Source organism: Carassius carassius, chromosome 23 (genome assembly GCF_963082965.1).
Source record: "Carassius carassius chromosome 23, fCarCar2.1, whole genome shotgun sequence".
NCBI lineage: Eukaryota > Metazoa > Chordata > Actinopteri > Cypriniformes > Cyprinidae > Carassius > Carassius carassius.
In genome coordinates, this window is record NC_081777.1 from 16,013,072 (window position 1) to 16,033,326 (window position 20,255).

The 20,255-nt window shown below is 40.0% G+C and overlaps 1 protein-coding gene across 1 annotated transcript; it reads right to left on the reverse strand.

Moving 5' to 3' along the window:
• Positions 1-11,325: 11,325 nt before the first annotated feature.
• On the reverse strand, positions 11,326-19,857 carry LOC132101366 (uncharacterized). Its single transcript, XM_059506265.1, has 20 exons — positions 19,689-19,857; positions 17,941-18,137; positions 17,759-17,829; positions 17,453-17,686; positions 17,241-17,318; positions 17,030-17,146; positions 16,774-16,932; positions 16,420-16,696; positions 16,211-16,332; positions 15,996-16,103; positions 15,858-15,905; positions 15,110-15,178; positions 14,933-15,013; positions 14,754-14,842; positions 14,185-14,245; positions 14,033-14,083; positions 13,910-13,954; positions 13,760-13,824; positions 13,570-13,681; positions 11,326-11,705 (listed from the first exon to the last, which is right to left on the reverse strand). Exons 3-20 carry the CDS (start codon positions 17,810-17,812, stop codon positions 11,394-11,396), a joined length of 2,082 nt encoding a protein of 693 aa, XP_059362248.1. The 5' UTR covers positions 17,813-17,829; positions 17,941-18,137; positions 19,689-19,857; the 3' UTR covers positions 11,326-11,393.
• Between the last annotated feature and the right edge of the window lie 398 nt (positions 19,858-20,255).

Sequence of the window (20,255 nt, forward strand, 5' to 3'; positions counted from 1 at the left end):
ACCTGGACGCGCTCCGAGAGAAGGTTGTTAAAATCATTTTCTGATTTTTGTTTTCGAAACTTGTGTTGGTTGATTCGTGCAATAGATTTTCGAACATAAAGTGACAGACGACACGGTCGCGGTTTTAGACTAGAGGGATGGGAAAAGATCTGGGCACAGTTTTTCCAGAACTTGGTACCAAGTTAAAGTGGTGTCGAGCTGTTTTAATGAATTTTTTTAGATGTATTATGGTGCCCGAACCCGTATGACTTTGAACAGTGACCGCGAACATTTAGTTTACTACAGCCGCAGCCATCATTACCAAGCGCGAACCGTTGACTCTGACAGTGAGTGAGAGTATGAGACGAAGCGAACGCACAGGCCACAGTGTGACATCCGTGTAAACACAGATGACGTCAAGGGTTTTTTATTTATTAAAGAAGATTCCAACAGGCATACACACTACGTCGCAGTTACGTAATTTATTCTTTACTTTTTGGTAATTTCATGACTTACCAACTGACAACGTAGTCTCGACGTCGCATGTCTGTAATTTTATTACCATCAAATTGCTACCAACTGACAACATCATCAGTACGGTCTCCTAAGGTAACAAAATAACCAACTTTGTCCCAGTTACATGACGTTTTGGTAATTTCATGACTTACCAACTGACAACGTAGTCTCGACGTCGCATGTCTGTAATTTTATTACCATCAAATTACCAATTGACAACGTCGTCAGTACGGTCTCCTAAGGTAACAAAATAACCAACTTTGTCCCAGTTACGTTACGTTTTGGTAATTTCATGACTTAACTGACAACATAGTCTCGACGTCGCATGTCTGTAATTTTATTACCATCAAGTTACCATCTGTAAGTCAGGCAAGACACTATTTAAATATTAAAGATTTTTCGTGATTTTTACCATACAAACACATTTTTTGGGGTCATAGTCTTTAGGGAAAAGACTAAACAAAATGACAATACAACTACACAACAGGCTTTAAAAGTTTTATTAAAACAGGAACAAATGGAACAACAGAACAAAGTTTTGTTACAGCATAAAAAAATAACTGGGCAAATAGTTTAAAGCAGGACCAATAAAAGGGGGAACGTATCTGCAGAGGAGCTGAGATTTGCATTTTGGAGCCAAATAGTTCCAGCTACATGCACACGAGTGAGAAAAAAAACATTCAACAGAAAGAATGGATAAATTGTTGCAACTTTTACTCTATGGTAGTCTTAAGGGCTTGTCGATCTTCTCACGGTGTTGTGCCATGAAACAGTCATACATGTTTGGAGTGACATTATGAAACTAAATAATGAACGAATTTCCATTTTGATTGCACTATTCCTATAAACATTTTTTGTCACTTGTAATAAAGAGTAAATTTTATATAGGTTTACATGGCTTGATTCTACATTAGAATCAAGAAGAAGATTCTACATTAGAAGCAAAGCAGAGCGTTGCCATGGACACGCAGGATTCTAACTATTTTATTTTGTATGGCTGGTTTGAAATTAAAAAATTTTATTTGGAGTTCCAGATTTCAGGGGAGGAGTGTTGTGTATTAACATTTGTATTTGAATACTATTCATTTTTGTTTGAGTTGACTTGATCTGGTTTGCTATTGGCTGTGAGAGCAACAGTGTTTGTGATTGGCTGTGAAAGCTCCCAATAAAAAGGAACACGCCTTTAAGTGTGTGCGCAGGCAGTATACCAGAGCACTTTAAGTGAATTGTATGAGTTCCTAACTGAAAAACTCTTTTTGGTTAATTAGCAAATAAAATCATCAAAATCAAGACTATTCGTCATCGTATTTGTTTCGCTAGTAAATACATGACACTAACCATAGAAACAGAACAGACTATTTTCTTTAGCAGAAGCTATGCAATCGTTTTTAAATCAATAAACTCATTTTTAAATCAATATTTTGTGTCAGATGATTTATTTATTTGGTAAGTAGCCATGTGTTTAGTGGGATAATGTAGAGCGAGGCAGTTGTTATAGTGAATACAACTCCTTCAGGCTGATTCAAGATCCCTCCGCTTCCTCTTGATCAGCCTGTCAGGGTTGCCCAGCCGGCATTTCAACGTTGATTGAAGGTTGAAACAATGTTGGTACCATGGTTGAATCAACGTTGAATTACCTTTCGATTTTGCAAATTGGATCAACGTTGATATTGTAACGTTGATTCACTGTTGTATCAACGTTATTTCAGCGTTAAAACAACAACTGACCTTATTTCAAACATATTTCAACGTTGAAAGTTGGTCATGGGCAGACTGTTTTTCAACCGTTCAGCTTTAAACGTTGTATCAACGTTGTTTCAGCGTTAAAACAACAACTGACCTTATTTCAAACATATTTCAACGTTGAAGGTTGGTCATTTGCCGGCTGGGTGTATTCGCTATAACAACCGCTTTGCTCTACATTATCCCTTACTTATTATTTGCAGTTTCAAGAATTTGTTCAGCACGTGTCCTACATAGACTTACATAGTCGAACAGGATTAACTAGTAGCCAGTTAGATGAACTTTTCTGAGTGTCCATGGAAAAGTGCAAAACCAATGTTTAACTAAACTCCGGTAATTGTGTTGTATTTCATCTGCCTCTGGTAAAGAAATTAAGTAAAACCCCTTCTGCTCTTCCTTGTCAGATATCCTCTGTGTGTGTGTGTGTGTGTGTGCGTGTGTTGGACTGAGCATGTATATGCCCTATTCAACTACGCCACTGATTAATGCATACAGAGGCTCTATACACTGTGGCTCTAAGCTGCCGGCCATCTTGTGCTGTGGCGCTGGGCTGGCGGCCATCTTGTGCTGTGGCGCTGGGCTGGCGGCCATCTTGTGCTGTGGCGCTGGGCTGGCGGCCATCTTGTGCTGTGGCTCTAAGCTGCCGGCCATCTTGTGCTGTGGAGGGTCAACTGGAACCTGACTCAACCGGGCACCGCCTCGGCCTCGGCCTCGGCCTCGGGAACGGCATCGGGCACCGCCTCGGCCTCGGGAACGGCATCGGGCACCGCCTCGGCCTCGGGAACGGTGCATCGGGCACCGCCTCGGCCTCGGGAACGGTGCATCGGGCACCGCCTCTGCCTCGGCCTCGGGAACGGCATCGGGCACCGCCTCGGCCTCGGCCTCGGCCTCGGGAATGGCATCGGGCACCGCCTCGGCATCGGCCTCGGGAACGGCATCGGGCACCGCCTCGGCATCGGCCTCGGGAACGGCATCGGGCACCGGAGTAATTTTTCCTTATTAATACTAAATTAATTTTATTAATAAAATAGTAATATTAGCAAACGCCCCTAGCAACCGAACCTAGAACTGAACTGGGTAGATGCTCCGTTGGCGACCCTGGATTGACATCTTGCATTTGTAATCTAAAGGTGATACTTGATTACAGTGTATTATGAAAATGTTTTAGAAGGAGGTATTACAGTGGAATAGAAATACAACACTTCCCAAAAAGACCATAAACAGTTGCAGCTGCTGCCAGATTGAGGAACCAGAAAATATGAACATATCAGAGTCCTCAGATCTTTAAACTGGATTCCAGTAACGTTTAGATCTAATTTATAGCGTCTTATTAACTCACTCATCCATTGCATGCAAAACATTTATTCTCTTTGTCTTTCTGTCATTTTTTCCTCTGCTAAAAAAAACTCTTAAGCCTCTTAAAAGTCCTCGTCCTTACCTTTACTAGGATTTTTATTTAATTTTAAGAGTAAACACCCACATTTCTAAGAACTTTCTTAGGATGTTGTCACTAGGAGCTACTCTGCATTAATACGGGCCCAGATGTGCTATTACAGTAGTCGCATTCAAATCCAGACTCAAAACACATCTGTTTAGCTGTGCATTTTCTGAATGAGCACTGTGCCAATGTTCGTACTTTAATTATTCTTATTTATTTTGATTATTTTAATTTCTTCTATGTAACGCACTTTGAATTACCACTGTGTATGTTATGTGCTATATTAATAAACTTGCCTTGCCTGTCTGTCCCTGCATGTTTCTGTTGTACTGAAGGATTCATTCTAAAACCTGTAGAAATTTCCTGCACATATATTGTCAATGTATAAATAAAACAATATCCTGCAAAAAAAAAAACTGCAGAATTCCTGTAGGTTATTTTTTTAAGGAAAACTCTTTAATCCACAACTAATTAACATATGGATGCACCTTGCACTTCTCTTACATGTTTGATTTACTTTAAATTCTATAAGATCGTTTTAATCACTGCATTTTAAAAATTAAAATTTAAAATTAAAGGAGCTTTATTTAATTAAAGGAAATTAAAGGAGCTCCGTTACTATATTCTTTTCATTGACTATTTTTAACTCAAAAATCAATTTTATACATCATCGTTTCCGTTTATATAACGTGTGAATATATCCTCTATTGTATTCTACAACAAAAACAATCAGAGCGCCTCGCTATCACTAGTTTTATTTTGATCTCCCGGGTCCGCTATTAGCTTTTAGCCCGTTAGCATCAGCGGCGTGGTTGCAGCTAACTGCGCTTACATTGCTAATACTCTATTCACACACATAACCACTGCTGTACTCACTGTTACTTGCTTTAATGGCGGACGAATGTCTCCACTCTGTGCAGCTCGAGCTCGAGGCCGTGGGAAAGCAGATTCGCGACCTGGAGGTGAGGCAGGCCCAGCTGAGAGAGCGGAGAGCCGCGCTGGAATCATCCCGGGCTGACGCTCACAAGTCCGGGGTAAGTATACAGCGATCTGCTAACAGTCCCACCACGTCTACTCCGTGTGTTTCTCTGCACAGGCCCGGTGCACCCAGGACGCGATCTTCCCAGATGTCCTTCACTGCGACGCCGGGACACCACGGACCCTGGGTGCATCCACAGCGGAGGACGCGAGCCGGGTCCCGGCCGACGACTTCTCCCCCTCCTGCCTTCGTCATCTCCATCCGGAACCGCTTCGCTCCCCTCCGCGAGACAGGACGCGACGCTGTGATCATCGGAGACTCCATCGTCCGACCCGTAAGTGCTACGTTAGCCGAAGGTAAAGTGCACACTCATTGTTTGCCTGGTGCTCGTGTTCTCGATGTTTCTGCGCAGATACCCGCGATCATGAAGGTCGACGAGAGCCCCAGAGCGGTCGTGCTTCACGCCGGGGTTAACGACACCACGCTGCGGCAGACGGAGACGCTGAAGAGGGACTTCAGCAGCCTGATCGAGACGGTTCGCAGCATGACGCCCGCGGCGACGATCGTCGTGTCTGGACCACTACCCACGTATCGACGAGGACACGAAAGGTTCAGTAGACTTTTTGCTTTAAATGAATGGTTGTTGTCATGGTGTAAAGAACAGAAACTGCTATTTGTTAATAACTGGAATCTTTTCTGGGAGCGTCCTAGGCTGTTTCGCGCTGATGGATTACACCCCAGCAGAATCGGAGCGGAGCTGCTCTCTGACAACATCTCCAGGACACTTCGCTCCATGTGACTAGTAAGACAATTCTCTAATAACTATTATGATGACTTTTGTTCCACCCGCTTAAATGATAAAAGTACTTGTGCTGTAAAAACTATTAAGACTGTGTCTGTTCCCCGAATAGTGAGGTCAAAATATAATGTAGGATCTAGAAAAAATCTTATCGTAATTAAACCAGAAAAATGTAAAGTAAATGAACAAAAACAATTTTTAAAGTTTGGGCTCATAAATATTAGATCACTCACACCCAAAGCAGTTATTGTAAATGAAATGATCACAGATAATAGTTTTGATGTACTCTGCTTGACTGAAACCTGGCTAAAACCAAATGATTATTTTGGTCTAAATGAGTCTACTCCACCAAACTACTGTTATAAGCATGAGCCCCGTCAGACTGGTCGTGGCGGAGGTGTTGCAACAATATATATTGATATTCTCAATGTTACCCAGAAAACAGGATACAGGTTTAACTCTTTTGAAATACTTCTTCTAAATGTTACACTGTCAGACATGCAAAAGAAATCTAATGTATCTCTTGCTCTGGCTACTGTGTATAGACCACCAGGGCCGTATACAGAATTCCTAAAAGAATTTGCAGATTTCCTCTCAGACCTTCTAGTTACAGTTGATAAGGCGCTAATCATGGGAGATTTTAATATTCACGTTGATAATGCAAATGATACATTAGGACTTGCGTTTACTGACCTAATAAACTCCTTTGGAGTCAAGCAAAATGTCACCGGGCCAACTCATCGTTTTAATCATACACTAGATCTAATTATATCGCATGGAATCGATCTTACTGCTATAGATATTGTACCCAAAAGTGATGATATTACAGACCATTTCCTTGTATCGTGCATGCTGCGTATAACTGATATTAACTATATGTCTCAGCGTTACCGTCTGGGCAGAACTATTGTTCCAGCCACCAAAGACAGATTCGCAAATAACCTGCCTGATCTATCTCAACTGCTATTTGTACCCAAAAATACACATGAATTAGACGAAATTACTGACAACATGGGCACTATTTTCTCTAATACATTAGAAGCTGTTGCCCCCATCAAATTGAAAAAGGTTAGAGAAAAACGTACTGTGCCATGGTATAACAGTAATACTCACTCTCTCAAGAAAGTAACTCGTAGTCTTGAACGCAAATGGAGAAAAACTAACTTGGAAGTTTTTAAAATTGCATGGAAAAACAGTATGTCCAGGTATAGACAGGTTCTAAAAACTGCTAGGGCAGAGCATATCCACAAACTCATTGAAAATAACCAAAACAATCCAAGGTTTTTATTTAGCACAGTGGCTAAATTAACAAATTACCAGACGCCACCTGATTCAAATATTCCACCAACGTTAAATAGTAATGACTTTATGAATTTCTTCACTGATCAAATAGATAATATTAGAAATACAATAGCGAATGTAGATTCTACAGCATCTAACACTTCAGTTTCATCCATCGCACCCAAAGATAAACTGCAGTGCTTTACAAATATAGGACAGGAAGAGCTAAATAAACTTATCACTGTATCTAAACCAACAACATGTTTATTAGATCCTGTACCCACTAAATTACTAAAAGAGCTGTTACCTGTAGCCGAAGAACCGCTTCTCAATATCATTAACTCGTCGTTATCTTTAGGTCACGTCCCAAAACCATTCAAGCTGGCGGTTATCAAGCCTCTTATTAAGAAACCAAAACTAGATCCTAGTGTACTGGCAAATTATAGGCCTATTTCAAATCTTCCATTTATGTCTAAAATTTTAGAAAAAGTTGTGTCTGCTCAGTTGAGCACCTTCCTGCATAAAAATGATCTGTATGAAGAATTTCAGTCAGGTTTTAGGCCCCACCATAGCACAGAAACTGCACTTGTTAAAATTACAAATGACCTGCTTCTTGCGTCAGATCAAGGCTGCATCTCATTTCTAGTCTTACTTGATCTTAGTGCTGCGTTCGACACCATAGATCATGACATACTCATAGATCGATTACAAAACTATACAGGTATTCAAGGGCAGGCTCTAAGATGGTTTAGATCCTACCTGTCCGATCGCTACCATTTTGTTTACTTAAATGGGGTGTCATCTCATTTATCATCAGTAAAATATGGAGTGCCACAAGGATCCGTCCTAGGTCCCCTTCTATTTTCAATATACATGTTGCCCCTTGGTAATATTATTAGAAAATACGGAATTAGCTTCCACTGTTATGCTGATGATACTCAGCTATATATCTCAACGAGACCAGATGAAACTTCCCAATTATCTAAGCTAACAGAGTGTGTTAAAAATGTAAAAGATTGGATGACAAATAATTTTCTCCAATTAAATTCGGATAAGACAGAGATATTAATTATTGGACCAAAAAACACCACACAGAATCTTGTAGATTACAATCTGCAACTAGACGGATGTACTGTTACTTCCTCTACAGTCAGAAATCTGGGTGTTATATTGGACAGCAATTTGTCTTTTAAAAATCATATTTCCAATGTTACAAAAACCGCATTCTTCCATCTTAGAAACATTGCCAAGCTACGAAACATGTTATCTGTTTCTGATGCAGAAAAGCTAGTTCATGCTTTCATGACCTCTAGACTGGACTATTGTAATGCACTTCTAGGTGGTTGTCCTGCTTCGTCAATAAACAAGCTACAGGTAGTCCAAAATGCAGCAGCTAGAGTCCTTACCAGGTCAAGAAAATATGATCATATTACCCCAATTTTACAGTCTCTGCACTGGCTACCTATTAAGTTCCGTATCAGTTACAAATTATCATTACTTACCTATAAGGCCCTAAATGGTTTAGCTCCTGCGTACCTAACTAGCCTTCTACCACGCTACAACCCATCACGCACCCTAAGGTCACAAAACACTGGACTTTTGGTAGTTCCTAGGATAGCAAAGTCCACTAAAGGAGGTAGAGCTTTTTCACATTTGGCTCCCACACTCTGGAATAGCCTTCCTGATAATGTTCGGGGTTCAGACACACTCTCTCTGTTTAAATCTAGATTAAAAACGCATCTCTTTCGCCAAGCATTCGAATAATGTATCTCTTAAATTGTGAGTGTAGTTGCATCTGCATTTTTATTCTTTAGCTTGGGTTAAACTAATTTTACTTTGTTGGATCAGCAGCTATGCTAATGATGTCTCTATTTTGTTTCTATGTTTTGCCGTAACTAGGATTTACACAAGCTCCAGTCTGGATCCAGAACACCTGAGAAGAGATGATGCTGACCCTCAGAGGACCCCAGATGATCCTAACCTTGAATCAACAAACAGAACTAACAATTAGTGCTACATGTGTGACTGCATCATATAATTACTATTAATTAATAATATTGATAGTTCATCATCTAGCTGACTACGTCTTGTATTATTATTATTATTTTTATTTTTCTAAAATCCTGTCAAACGTGCACAAACTACTAGCTACTACTAAATATTGTAGAAACATAATTTTCTGTAAAGTTGCTTTGTAACGATTTGTATTGTAAAAAGCGCTATACAAATAAACTTGAATTGAATTGAATTGAATCCTTTAACAGGACCGCGTGCAAAACGCTTTAGACAGCTCTGGGGAAACGCTCACAATCCCACAAATTGTCATATGAAAAAAACATACATTTCCACGTATTATTCCATATTATACTACTTACTTCTCAACCATTTGCAAATCAAAGCCGAATGCTTGCACCATAGATCGGCTGCTACGCGTTGATAGCATATAGACAGTAAAGTTTGATAGAGTAAAGTTAAACTCCTATGGTAAACTCGCGTTTGGGTCTGCTGGTTCTTCGCTTGCAAGCATGCTTATTGGCGACTCGCATATATCGCCACCTATGGGTTGTTGAATATGTTTTATATGTTATGAATATTTTCCATACCTTCCAGGTACCCAACACTGCACAACCGATTCATTTAAATTGTTAATTAATTTTGTAAATCTAGCCAATTTAGTTAACATATATTCTAAAGTTTATATATAACTTATATTTACTAAATTATTGTGGTATGTCACTTTTTGACAAGGTAACGTAAGATATCATTATATAAATGTACATTTAAAAAAATAATAATAATAATATACATTTTGTGCGCGTGCCAAGCCCGCGAAACCTGCCAGTGTGTCGGTACACGATCCGTTCCACCTGCACGATCCGTTCTACGCATGCGCGTAATTACGTAGTAGAAAACGTCACTGTTTTCCTACACTATCGGTACCTACTAAAACACTTGACGGCAAGGCGGCACAACTTGCGGCATATTTGTGTAACGTTAGTTGTATTGTGTTTAACATTTAACAGCGGGTCTAGTTTGATGCTTTTAAATGTAGCTTACGCTATGTATTACTATGTGTTTACGTGGTTGCCAATCCAAAATAATAAAGGATTTGTGAGTCATTACATGAAAATACATGATCACTTTCCTCCATACTTTGCGATTCATTACTGGTATTAGGCTTAATTTACTTAACTTGCCATGTTTTGGTCTGAGGTCAGTAGTATTGTCAAAGGCCGTTTGTGTAGTTTATTTATTAAAAGCTACTAATCGAACTGGCGTCATTCTACTACCTCATCAGTCAGTTAAATAAAATAACAGCTCTTGAGCCCTTTGTCAATTTAATCAGACTGAAAAAGCTTCTTTTTGCACTAAAAATCTTTTATCTGCACTGTTTGTTCACTTCACTGATTTGCACTCGATCTGCCTTGTGCCGCTTTATTTAACTTGATTTTTAATTTTATTATGTCTTTTTTACATTCCCTTATTGTATAGTTGTATCTACATTTTATATTTGACCTAGATTTTTAAATCTAGGTCAAAGACAAGACTATCTGCACTTACATGAAGAACTACAAACAAGTGTGGGGAAACGTTATAGAGTATTTCAAACTGACAATGGAAATGACTTGAAAGAAGCATGTGCACACAGAAGTTTTATTTAAGAGTAAAAATTATCTCTCGCTTTCTCTCTCACACACACAAACACTCTCACTCTCTCTCACACACAAACACACACACACTCACTCTCTCACCCACCCACACACTCCCTCCCCCTCTCTCTCACACACTCTCCCTCACACATACACACTCTCTCTCTCTCTCTCTCTCTCTCTCTCTCACACACACACACAAACACACACACTCACTCTCTCTCTCTCTCTCTCTCTCTCTCACACACACACTCTCTCTCTCTCTCTCACACACACATTCTCCTACCCTTCCTCTCTCTCCCACACACACACACACACACACACTTTCCTACCCTTCCTCTCTCTCCCACACACACACACACACACTCTGTCTCACACACACACACACACACACACTCTCCTACCCTTCCTCTCTCTCCCACACACACACACACTCTGTCTCACACACACACACACACACACACACACACTCCTACCCTTCCTCTCTCTCCCACACACACACACACTCTCCTACCCTTCCTCTCTCTCCCACACACACACACACACACACACAGTTCTACCCTCCCTCTCTCTCACATACACACTCCCCCCCTCTCTCTCTCTCACACACACACTCTCACTCTCTCACACACAAAAACACACACACACTCACTCTCTCACCCACCCACACACTCCCTCCCCCTCTCTCTCACACACTCTCCCTCTTACACATACACTCTCTCTCTCTCTCTCTCTCTCTCTCTCACACACACACAAACACACACACTCACTCTCTCTCTCACACACACACACACACACACACTCTCTCTCTCTCTCTCACACACACACACTCTCCTACCCTTCCTCTCTCTCCCACACACACACACTCTCCTACCCTTCCTCTCTCTCCCACACACACACACTCTGTCTCACACACACACACACACACTGTTCTACCCTCCCTCTCTCTCACATACACACTCCCCCCCCCTCTCTCTCTCACACACACACACACCCTCTCACACACACTCACACAGAGTGTGGGTCACTGTGCAGGCCAACTCCAGCATTTACTCTCAGGTTGAGGGTGTCTTTGCAAATAATCATAAAGGTTTCCATGTCCTTGATTTTTTCAAAAATGAATGTGAAGGGCTCCATAGCATCGCACTGCATTGACTCCAGCACCCTCCATGCTTCCCTTCGGTCATCATGATCCATGAACATGTATGTTGGCTCTTGCATCTGGCCAGTGAAAAGCCCAACACTGTTCCTCACAATGTATTCTGCCTCGTACATATGTTTCAATGTGAGGGGCAGCTCCTCCACTTCTACCTGTTCCTCCTATGATAAAATAAAATATCAAAAATTAAGACTACACTACAACATAAGATGTTTTGGTTCTTTCAAAAGGGGCCTAAAGACATCTTTTCAGCCTAAATTAAATAGTTATTATGAGTTATGGTTTATATTATTATTGTATTTTCATTAGGCTATTAATTGCGAACCTTTGTACTGTTATTATTTGTAAGCCACTTTGGACAAAAGCATCTGCTAACTCATTTAAACCATAACTTGCACAAAGTAAATACAGGTAGGTCTCACATAATTACAATATTATGGAAGTTTGTCAATTTCAATGATTCAAATGTAAAACATGAATCTCATACATTATATAGATTTATTAGTCACTGTGTGAAATATTTCTATTAGGTGTGTTAATTTTGATTACTACAGCTTATATCTAAAGAAAACTCAAAATCAGTATCTCACAAAATTAGAATATCACAACCAATAAAAAACAAAAATTTTAATACAGAAATTAAGAAGTTTTCCCTGAACTCTGTCAACACGACTCGCTGTCAGCAGTCTGCCTTCATCCAGAAACAGCTCAGATAATGTGACAGCAGTGTATAAAACGGTTACAGGCACCGACATAATATTTCGGTCTTCATCACGTCACAGAATAACAAAATACATCCAAAAGAACCCGTTTGTTATTTAATATACATAAATTAAAACAGTGGACAGTACAGGAGTTCATCATTTGTGCTCTGCATTAGGCTATGTGTGAATAATCAGAAAATAAAAACTGCATGTAGAAGTGAAGAGGTTTGCTCCAGTCATGTAAACATCTTACTGCGATTAACTCCTTACTCTGATCATTGGAAAGAATCGCATTATTGGTGTACATCTGACCCACCTTGACTTGAACTGTTTGTTATGATCTTCTATTTTTGAATATATCATATGATGTAACATGTTGTATAAATCTATATAATGTATCGGTTTCAAGTTGTACATTTAAAGGGTTAGTTCACCCAGATAGCAAATTTATGTAATTAATAACTTACCCTCATGTTGTTTCAAACCCGTAAAACCTCCGTTTTTCTTCTGAACACAGTTTAAGATATTTTAGATTTAGTCCGAGAGCTCTCAGTCCCTCCATTGAAGCTGTGTGTACGGTCTACTGTCCATGTCCAGAAAGGTAAGAAAATCATCATCAAAATAATCCATGTGACATCAGAGGGTTCACGAATCGGACACGTCTGACAGAAACGGTTCTTGACTCGAGAACGAGTCAGTCTGTTGTTCGTTATCTGGCTCGGCTCGGTGTTCATCTTCATCTCTCTCTTCACAGCAGTTCAGTCAGTGTACTGTTTGAGTAAATGAATTACTCCGGGATATTGGTTTGTTTGAACTCAGAGGGAGTTCGATTCGGTGAACTGAATGATTCGTTCGCGAACCGGATATCCAGACTGCTTTGATCTGAACTCTCTCTCACAACAGACACGGAAGAGAAGACAATGCTGAATAAAGTGGTCGTTTTTGCTATTTTTGGACCAAAATGTATTTTCGATGCTTCAACAAATTCTAACTGACCCTCTGATGTCACATGGACTACTTTGATGATGTTTTTCTTACCTTTCTGGACATGGACAGTATACCGTACACACAGCTTCAATGGAGGGACTGAGAGCTCTCGGACTAAATCTAAAATATCTTAAACTGTGTTCAGAAGATAAACGGAGGTTTTACAGGTTTGAAACAACATGAGGGTAAGTTATTAATTACATAAATTTGCTATCTGGGTGAACTAACCCTTTAATTCAGTAATTCACACACTTTTGCACAATATTCAATTTTTTTTGACCTACCTATATAGAATGCATACGTAAAAATGGTTGTCTGGTTAGTTTGGCCATACCTTGACTATTTGGGGTCGATAAATCCTATAAATAGGTGGTAGGGTGCCTGCCATCAGCTGTTCTGCCTCCTCTGTCCAGAAAGCAAAGCGCTGCCCAAAGTTCTGCCCATGCCTATTCAAAAGTATGGTACTTTTAATGTAGCATAATTGTAAAACAGAGCAGTGTTTCTCTGCTTGAAATGTGTCCTACCTTGCAATCGAGAATTTCTCCAGAATCTGGATACACCACCACTTACGAATAGATGGGATGTCAGTCTGTAATACACATGTAATATTGGAGTCTTGCATTGTTTGTTTCTTAACATTCTTGGATACATACATTCCATGAATTACAACTTACATCCAAAAAGTTAAACATGGCACCAGTACAGATGCAGAGGGCATACTGTTAAAGAGAAAAATAATTATTACGGAGATTTAGGAATCAAGCAGGAAAAAACAAGTAGAAATTTGATAAGTTTATCATAATCATGAATATCCCACAGCTCTGTCCATCTGACTGAACTGGAAATGGCTGAAAAGTAATATACAGTTACTCAGATGTGATGTTGACAACCATATACAGTGTCCGCTGAACAAAATAAAATGGCAAAATTACATAGTAAGCAAAGTTACATCATAATCTTTGCCCGTCTTCTCCACCCACGGTCCATTAGCCACTTCTCCTGCAAGTTGTCTGGAAAAAAAATAATGCAAAACTAAATCCAGAGAACCAGGCTTTTACTCAACCCTGAAGCCAGAGAACCAGGCTTTTACTCAACCCTGAAGCCAGAGAACCAGGCTTTTACTCAACCCTGAAGCCAGAGAACCAGGCTTTTACTCAACCCTGAAGCCAGAGAACCAGGCTTTTACTCAACCCTGAAGCCAGAGAACCAGGCTTTTACTCAAACCTGAAGCCAGAGAACAAGGCTTTCCCTGAACAGGATATCAGTCCATTTCAGTCAGTTTGATCTGTATTTAAGTTAAGGCTGTTACACAGTGTCATCAGATAGAAGATTTTAAGAGTGCTGTTCAGGCTTAACTGGATGAATTAAAAAAGAAAAAATGTAGAAAACACCCCCTATCATGTATTACCTTTAATTCCCATAGTAGCATGTAACTACATGCACTTTCTGTTCTCTGTGTTAGCCTTAATCGTTCACAGGTCAAACCTTGCTAATGTCCTCTGCTTATGCGTTTCAAACCTAAATATGATTCGGTATTTCTCATCTCCAAACCCATTTGGACATAATGAGTCCAGAAAAATAGCCTCCTTCTTAGCAACTAATAAAACCTGTGAAGAACATACCCTATTAATGTCAGCTATAGGGTCACCAACTGGTTTAAAAATAGAGGAAAAACTAAAAAACAAATGTAACTGTACACAAAGCATGTAGTGGCTTGCTGTTTGTGACCCCCTAGACCATGCTGGCAAAATGATGATGTCTTTAGATTCCACATTGTCCTTTGAAAAAAACAAAAATATTTTCAGATCTCCTTGGACATATCTTCACTTAAAGAGGTGTATCTGCTGGACTTGTCAAAACATTATGCAACTTACTGGCAAACTAGGTTCCCTTAGTTTCCATTTAGGGACTTCAAATAGGTCAGCAATGTGGACATCCATTCCCTGAATAAAATTGTATGTCTGTGTTTCATATACATATATCTCACAAAAGTACGTACCCCCCCCCTCACATTTTAGCCTTTTCTATATTATAGACTTTTCTATATTTTCATGGTACAGCACTATAGAAATAAAACTTTGATGCATGATAGTCAGTGTACAGTTTGTTATGCAGTATAGATTTATTGTCCTCTGAAAATAACTCTACATACAGCCATTAACTAAACAGCTGGCAACAAAAGAGAGTACACCTCACAGTGAATGTCCTAATTGTGCATAAACTGTCAATATATTTTTTGTGAATTTATTTTTTTTCACTGCATTTACCCCTACAGACTTGGAATTCATCAGAGCTGCATAGGTGTCTATAGGAATAATCTACCAATCCTTTATAATGACATCACAGAGCTGGTGGATGTTACACTCCTTGCTCTGCTCCACCTTCCACTTTTGTTTCCAGCTGTTTAGACGTTAATGGCGGTATGTAGAGTTATTTTTAGAGGACAATACCTCTATACTGTTATACAAGCTGTACAGCGACTACCTTAAGATGCAGCACAGTTTCATTTCTATAGTGCTGTCCCATGAAAAGACAAAGTATTTGGGAAAAATGTGAGAGGTGTACGTACTCACTTTTGCACAAATTTATGTGCAAGTCATCAAGTTAAATACAAATACATACATGTCTCCTGGCTGCCTCCTCTACCAGTCTGAAGCACGCATTCCCAATCTGAAAACACAGAATGTTTCGCATAATTAAAATAAAAGCATTAGAACCATCCAAACTCTTTACAGCAATATCCACTTACATTGCCTCCACCTGTTCCTCTAGCCCCAGGCTCCAAAAGTCCTCCCTTTGAAGACAAACTGGACCATCCAGAACAACAATTTCTTTTGCTGGATGTGTTCTGTCCAGCACATAGGTCAGCTAGAAATAAAAAATATCCCTGTTAGGAATGAGCAATCATGCATTTATTATTTAAAGCCCACCAACAAGCTGTGCACATGAACTATCCCGTTTAGTTTGGCACTCACCACTTGTTCTTGCTGAGGACACAACCTCTTGGACCACAGTGGACCTTTATTGGCATACTGGTGGTCCACCAGTCCAATGTCTTCTGCATTGTTTTGGCTGCCCTCAGATTCATGGCCATGATCTACACAACAGGAAAGTAAATACTAATCGTCATTGTCAAGTGGCATGTTTATATTTGCTATGTCACCAAATAGGATTATTACAATACCTTGTGGCCGAAAGTAGGGCCTTAGCTGCGCAACATTAACTTTCTGTATTTTCCCTAACATAGCCACACTTGCCACACCCTTCTCTGTCAGGGATGTGAGGGTGAATGGCCCTTGGTGGAGATCCTGCAAACAATTTCCCTTCTTCACCTTCTTTTTGGGCTCCCCAATTAGGACCTCGTCCCCTGCCTTAAGTGAGCATTGGCGAACCCCTTTCCTTTTTTTTGCCTCAAAAGCCTTTTTTTGTTTCCCCTGTGCATTTTCAATGTTTTCACGTACCTTAAAGATAAGAATATATTACTATGCGAACATTCTTATTAAAATTGAACAAGCAATCCACACAACTCTGAACAAACCGTTTCATTGAGGGCCTTGACTAAAGCTAGTTTTAGCTCCAGCTCCTCCTCTGGGTCTGCCAATTCAAAGGCAGCGTCTGTCTCACAGATATTTAATGCCTGTGGTAGACGGGGGTGCCTATTGTACATTAAAAAGTACGGGCTGTACTTGGTGGATCTCTAAATCGAAACAAAATGTTTTCATCAAATCACAAAAAAAAAATTACTCTTAAAACATGTATGCAATATACGTTATCTAGTCATTTTGAATAATAACCTGTTTTGCAGTGTTTATTCCATAAACTATGGCCTGCAGGTGGATGTCCCAATCATCATGGTGCTGATTCACATATTTTCTGAGAGTCCTCTTTACATTTTGATTAGTTCTCTCATCCTTCAACATAGAACAGAAATATTACATGCACTTTAGTATACATTGGCTAAGGTTGACTTTACTGTTTTGCGGGATGTCATGATGGCACACTTACTTGGCCGTTTGACTGGGGATGGTATGCACTTGTGATTGCATGCTTGATGTTCAGCGCCGCAAATATGTGTGCATTAAGCTGTAAATAATTCAGACACACATGGTTATTTTCAATATTTATTGATCTCAGAAATGAACAATGACCGCTTAAAATAGAATGAATTCTGATGTCATATGTCCTGTGTGAAGGGTGAGGGTAATAAGGACACATACCTCGTTAACAAATGCACGGCCCCTGTCAGTGATGATTTTCCGGACCATACCAAATGTGTAGAGCTTTGACACAAGTGCCTCAGCCACCTCAGTGCTGGAGCCACACTTCAAAGGCTCAGCGATAACCCACTTCGTGAAGAGGTCCGTCACCGTGAGGATGTATTGATGGTCTTTCATGGTTTTTTTCAGTGGACCAATGAGGTCCATACCGACCACCTCCCACGGCTCTTTCACCTGTAGAGATATGTTATATTACCACATCACCTAAGTTGTTGCTTCAAGTGGTACACCAAGGATATGCTCTACCTTAATAGGGTGAAGGGCAGGAGACACAGTCTTTATGGGTCGTTCTTTTGGCATCTGTGACAGCTTTTGACCTGATGGATACATTTATTATTTAAACAAATCTGAAGTCAAACAAAGCCATTAAATCAATTCATTACCTGAGAGCCATAGTGTTAAATTCCATGAAATTTCCAAAAACGTACCCAATCTGCCACATCTGCCTTTATGCTATCCCAGTAGTACCCCACAACAACCCTGTCCATGGTCGCCCTCACTCCCCCATGGTTCCCTGTGCCAGGGTTGTTGTGGCACTCCTCCAGGACAGCCCGCCTCTGCTCATCAGACAGCACAACCAGTCTCATGAATTGTGCACTGGGGCCAATGTAGAATAATTTATTTTCTGTGATAGACAAACAAAGTTTTTACATAATGATTTTGCTGCTTTGTTTGGTATTACAATACAGCACTTACGTGCATGTGCCTTTGGGAACTCATGGCATAATGGAGTCGGACTCCCAATCGAAAGGTTGTGAGTTCGAGTCCCGGGCCTGCAGGAATTGTAGGTGGGTGGAGTGCATGTACAGTTCTCTCTCCACCTTCAATACCACGACTTAGGTGCCCTTGAGCAAGGCATCGAACCCCCAACTGCTCCCCGGGCGCCGCAGCATAAATGGCTGCCCACTGCTCCGGGTGTGTGCTCACAGTGTATGTGTACGTGTTCACTGCTCTGTGTGTGTGCACTTCGGATGGGTTAAATGCAGAGCACAAATTCTGAGTATGGGTCACCATACTTGGCTGAATGTCACGTCACTTTCACTTTGTTCAGCGATGCAAACACGCTTGGTGAAAAATGTTGGGGGTTACTATGTCTGACTAGATGGAACGTTGCTCACATGTGTTAACTAAAACAATGCTAATATTAGGGCTGGGAATTGTTCAAACAACTTCGATACTGGTTCCTGAACGATACTTTTTTTCGATACCAATTTTATGAAATCCATTTTTAGCAAGATTACATAACACATTACCTCAGAAAACTTTGGTTTTATTTTTCAGTTTGACGCATGCTCCTTAGCTAGTGCACTTTTTATTTTTATAAAGAGCTCATGATCACCAAAGCTGAATTTGTTTGATCAAAAATACAGTAAAACTTGTAACATTGTGATATAGTATTATAATTTAAAATCTTATTTGAATATATTTCAAAATTTAATTTATTCCTGTGATGTCAAAGCTGAGTTTTCAAAATCATTACTTCAGTGTCACATTTCCTTCAGAAATATAAAAACAGTTTGCAACTTTATATTTTGGAAACTATGATAAATGTTTTCATGATTCTTTGAATTAGAATTTCAAAAAAACAGCATTTATTTGAAACAGAAATCATTTATAACATTACACGTTAAGTTCACGATTTTGATCACTTTTCCTTACTGGAAAAAAAACATCTGACTAACCAACACATTTTTGAATTATTGCAATATAAACACTGTCAGCGTGATCAACAAGGTATCTCTTCATTTACCAGTCGGAGACGGAACAACTTTCTGCTCTTATGTTTACTCCGTGCACTGTCAAGGTCTTCATCATATCTGTCGTGGTACCAGTCTTTGGAGTAATTATTTTACTGCAAAAACTGCATCGCGCGCTGTTGGCATCGAGCATGGAGAAATGTAGCCACACCTTTGATAGACTTTTCCACATCTTTAGTGTGTGTGTGTGTGTGTGTGTGCGCCTCATAGGAGTATGTTTTAGGTGTGTCGTTGTGCATTTCTTACGTATTTGTTTAAGCACTGACGTTGACGAGTTAAATCTTTAGGTATCGGAATCTGATACCAAACAAGAAGTCATTTTTTCGATAGTATTGAGGCAATTCGGTCGGTACCTAAAAAGTATCGAACTCGGTACCCAGCCCTAGCTAATATTATTTCAAATTCCCACACTCACTTACCTCTTATAACGAAATTTGCAGCCATTCGTGAGACCTTCTTCTTTAACGCCGTATCCACTAACCCGTCAACCAAATACTGGCTAACGGCTTTGTAAAGGGCAAACTTCTGATTTCTTCCGCTGAACTCCATTTTCTTTCGCTGTGAGGGAATTAAAGTCTGGCGGTACAAATATGCGCATGCGTGGAACGGATCGTGCAGCGTCGTAAATCGTCACAATTATCAAAGAATTATCATTTGCGCATGTGCGTTTTCTAAAGAGTCTACTACGCATGCGTAGAACGGATCGTGCAGGTGGAACGGACAGGCATATATAAGCAGGGGTTGTGACCACCGCGCGCAGAGCCCGGTTGTTTTCAGTGTAGCAAGTGGACGTCCTATTCTACCAGCATTCCTGAGGTAAAGTACTTTTTACTTAACCGATTTAGGTACAATTACTTTTAAAAAATACGAACCCTCTACAAAGGTAAATGACACTTAAAACTTTGAAGAAAGTAAATAATAAAATCTAAGTATAGCATTCTATAGGTAAAGATAGGCCCCTCAGGGTAATCAGATAAATGAGATGA

Coding starts and splice junctions, on each gene's coding strand:
- LOC132101366 (XM_059506265.1), bottom strand. CDS start 17,812: ATGCCAAAAGAACGACCCATAAAGACTGTGTCTCCTGCCCTTCACCCT. Junction 17,687..17,758: donor CTGCCCTTCACCCTATTAAG/GTAGAGCATATC, acceptor ATATCTCTACAG/GTGAAAGAGCCGTGGGAGGT. Junction 17,319..17,452: donor GCCGTGCATTTGTTAACGAG/GTATGTGTCCTT, acceptor AATTATTTACAG/CTTAATGCACACATATTTGC.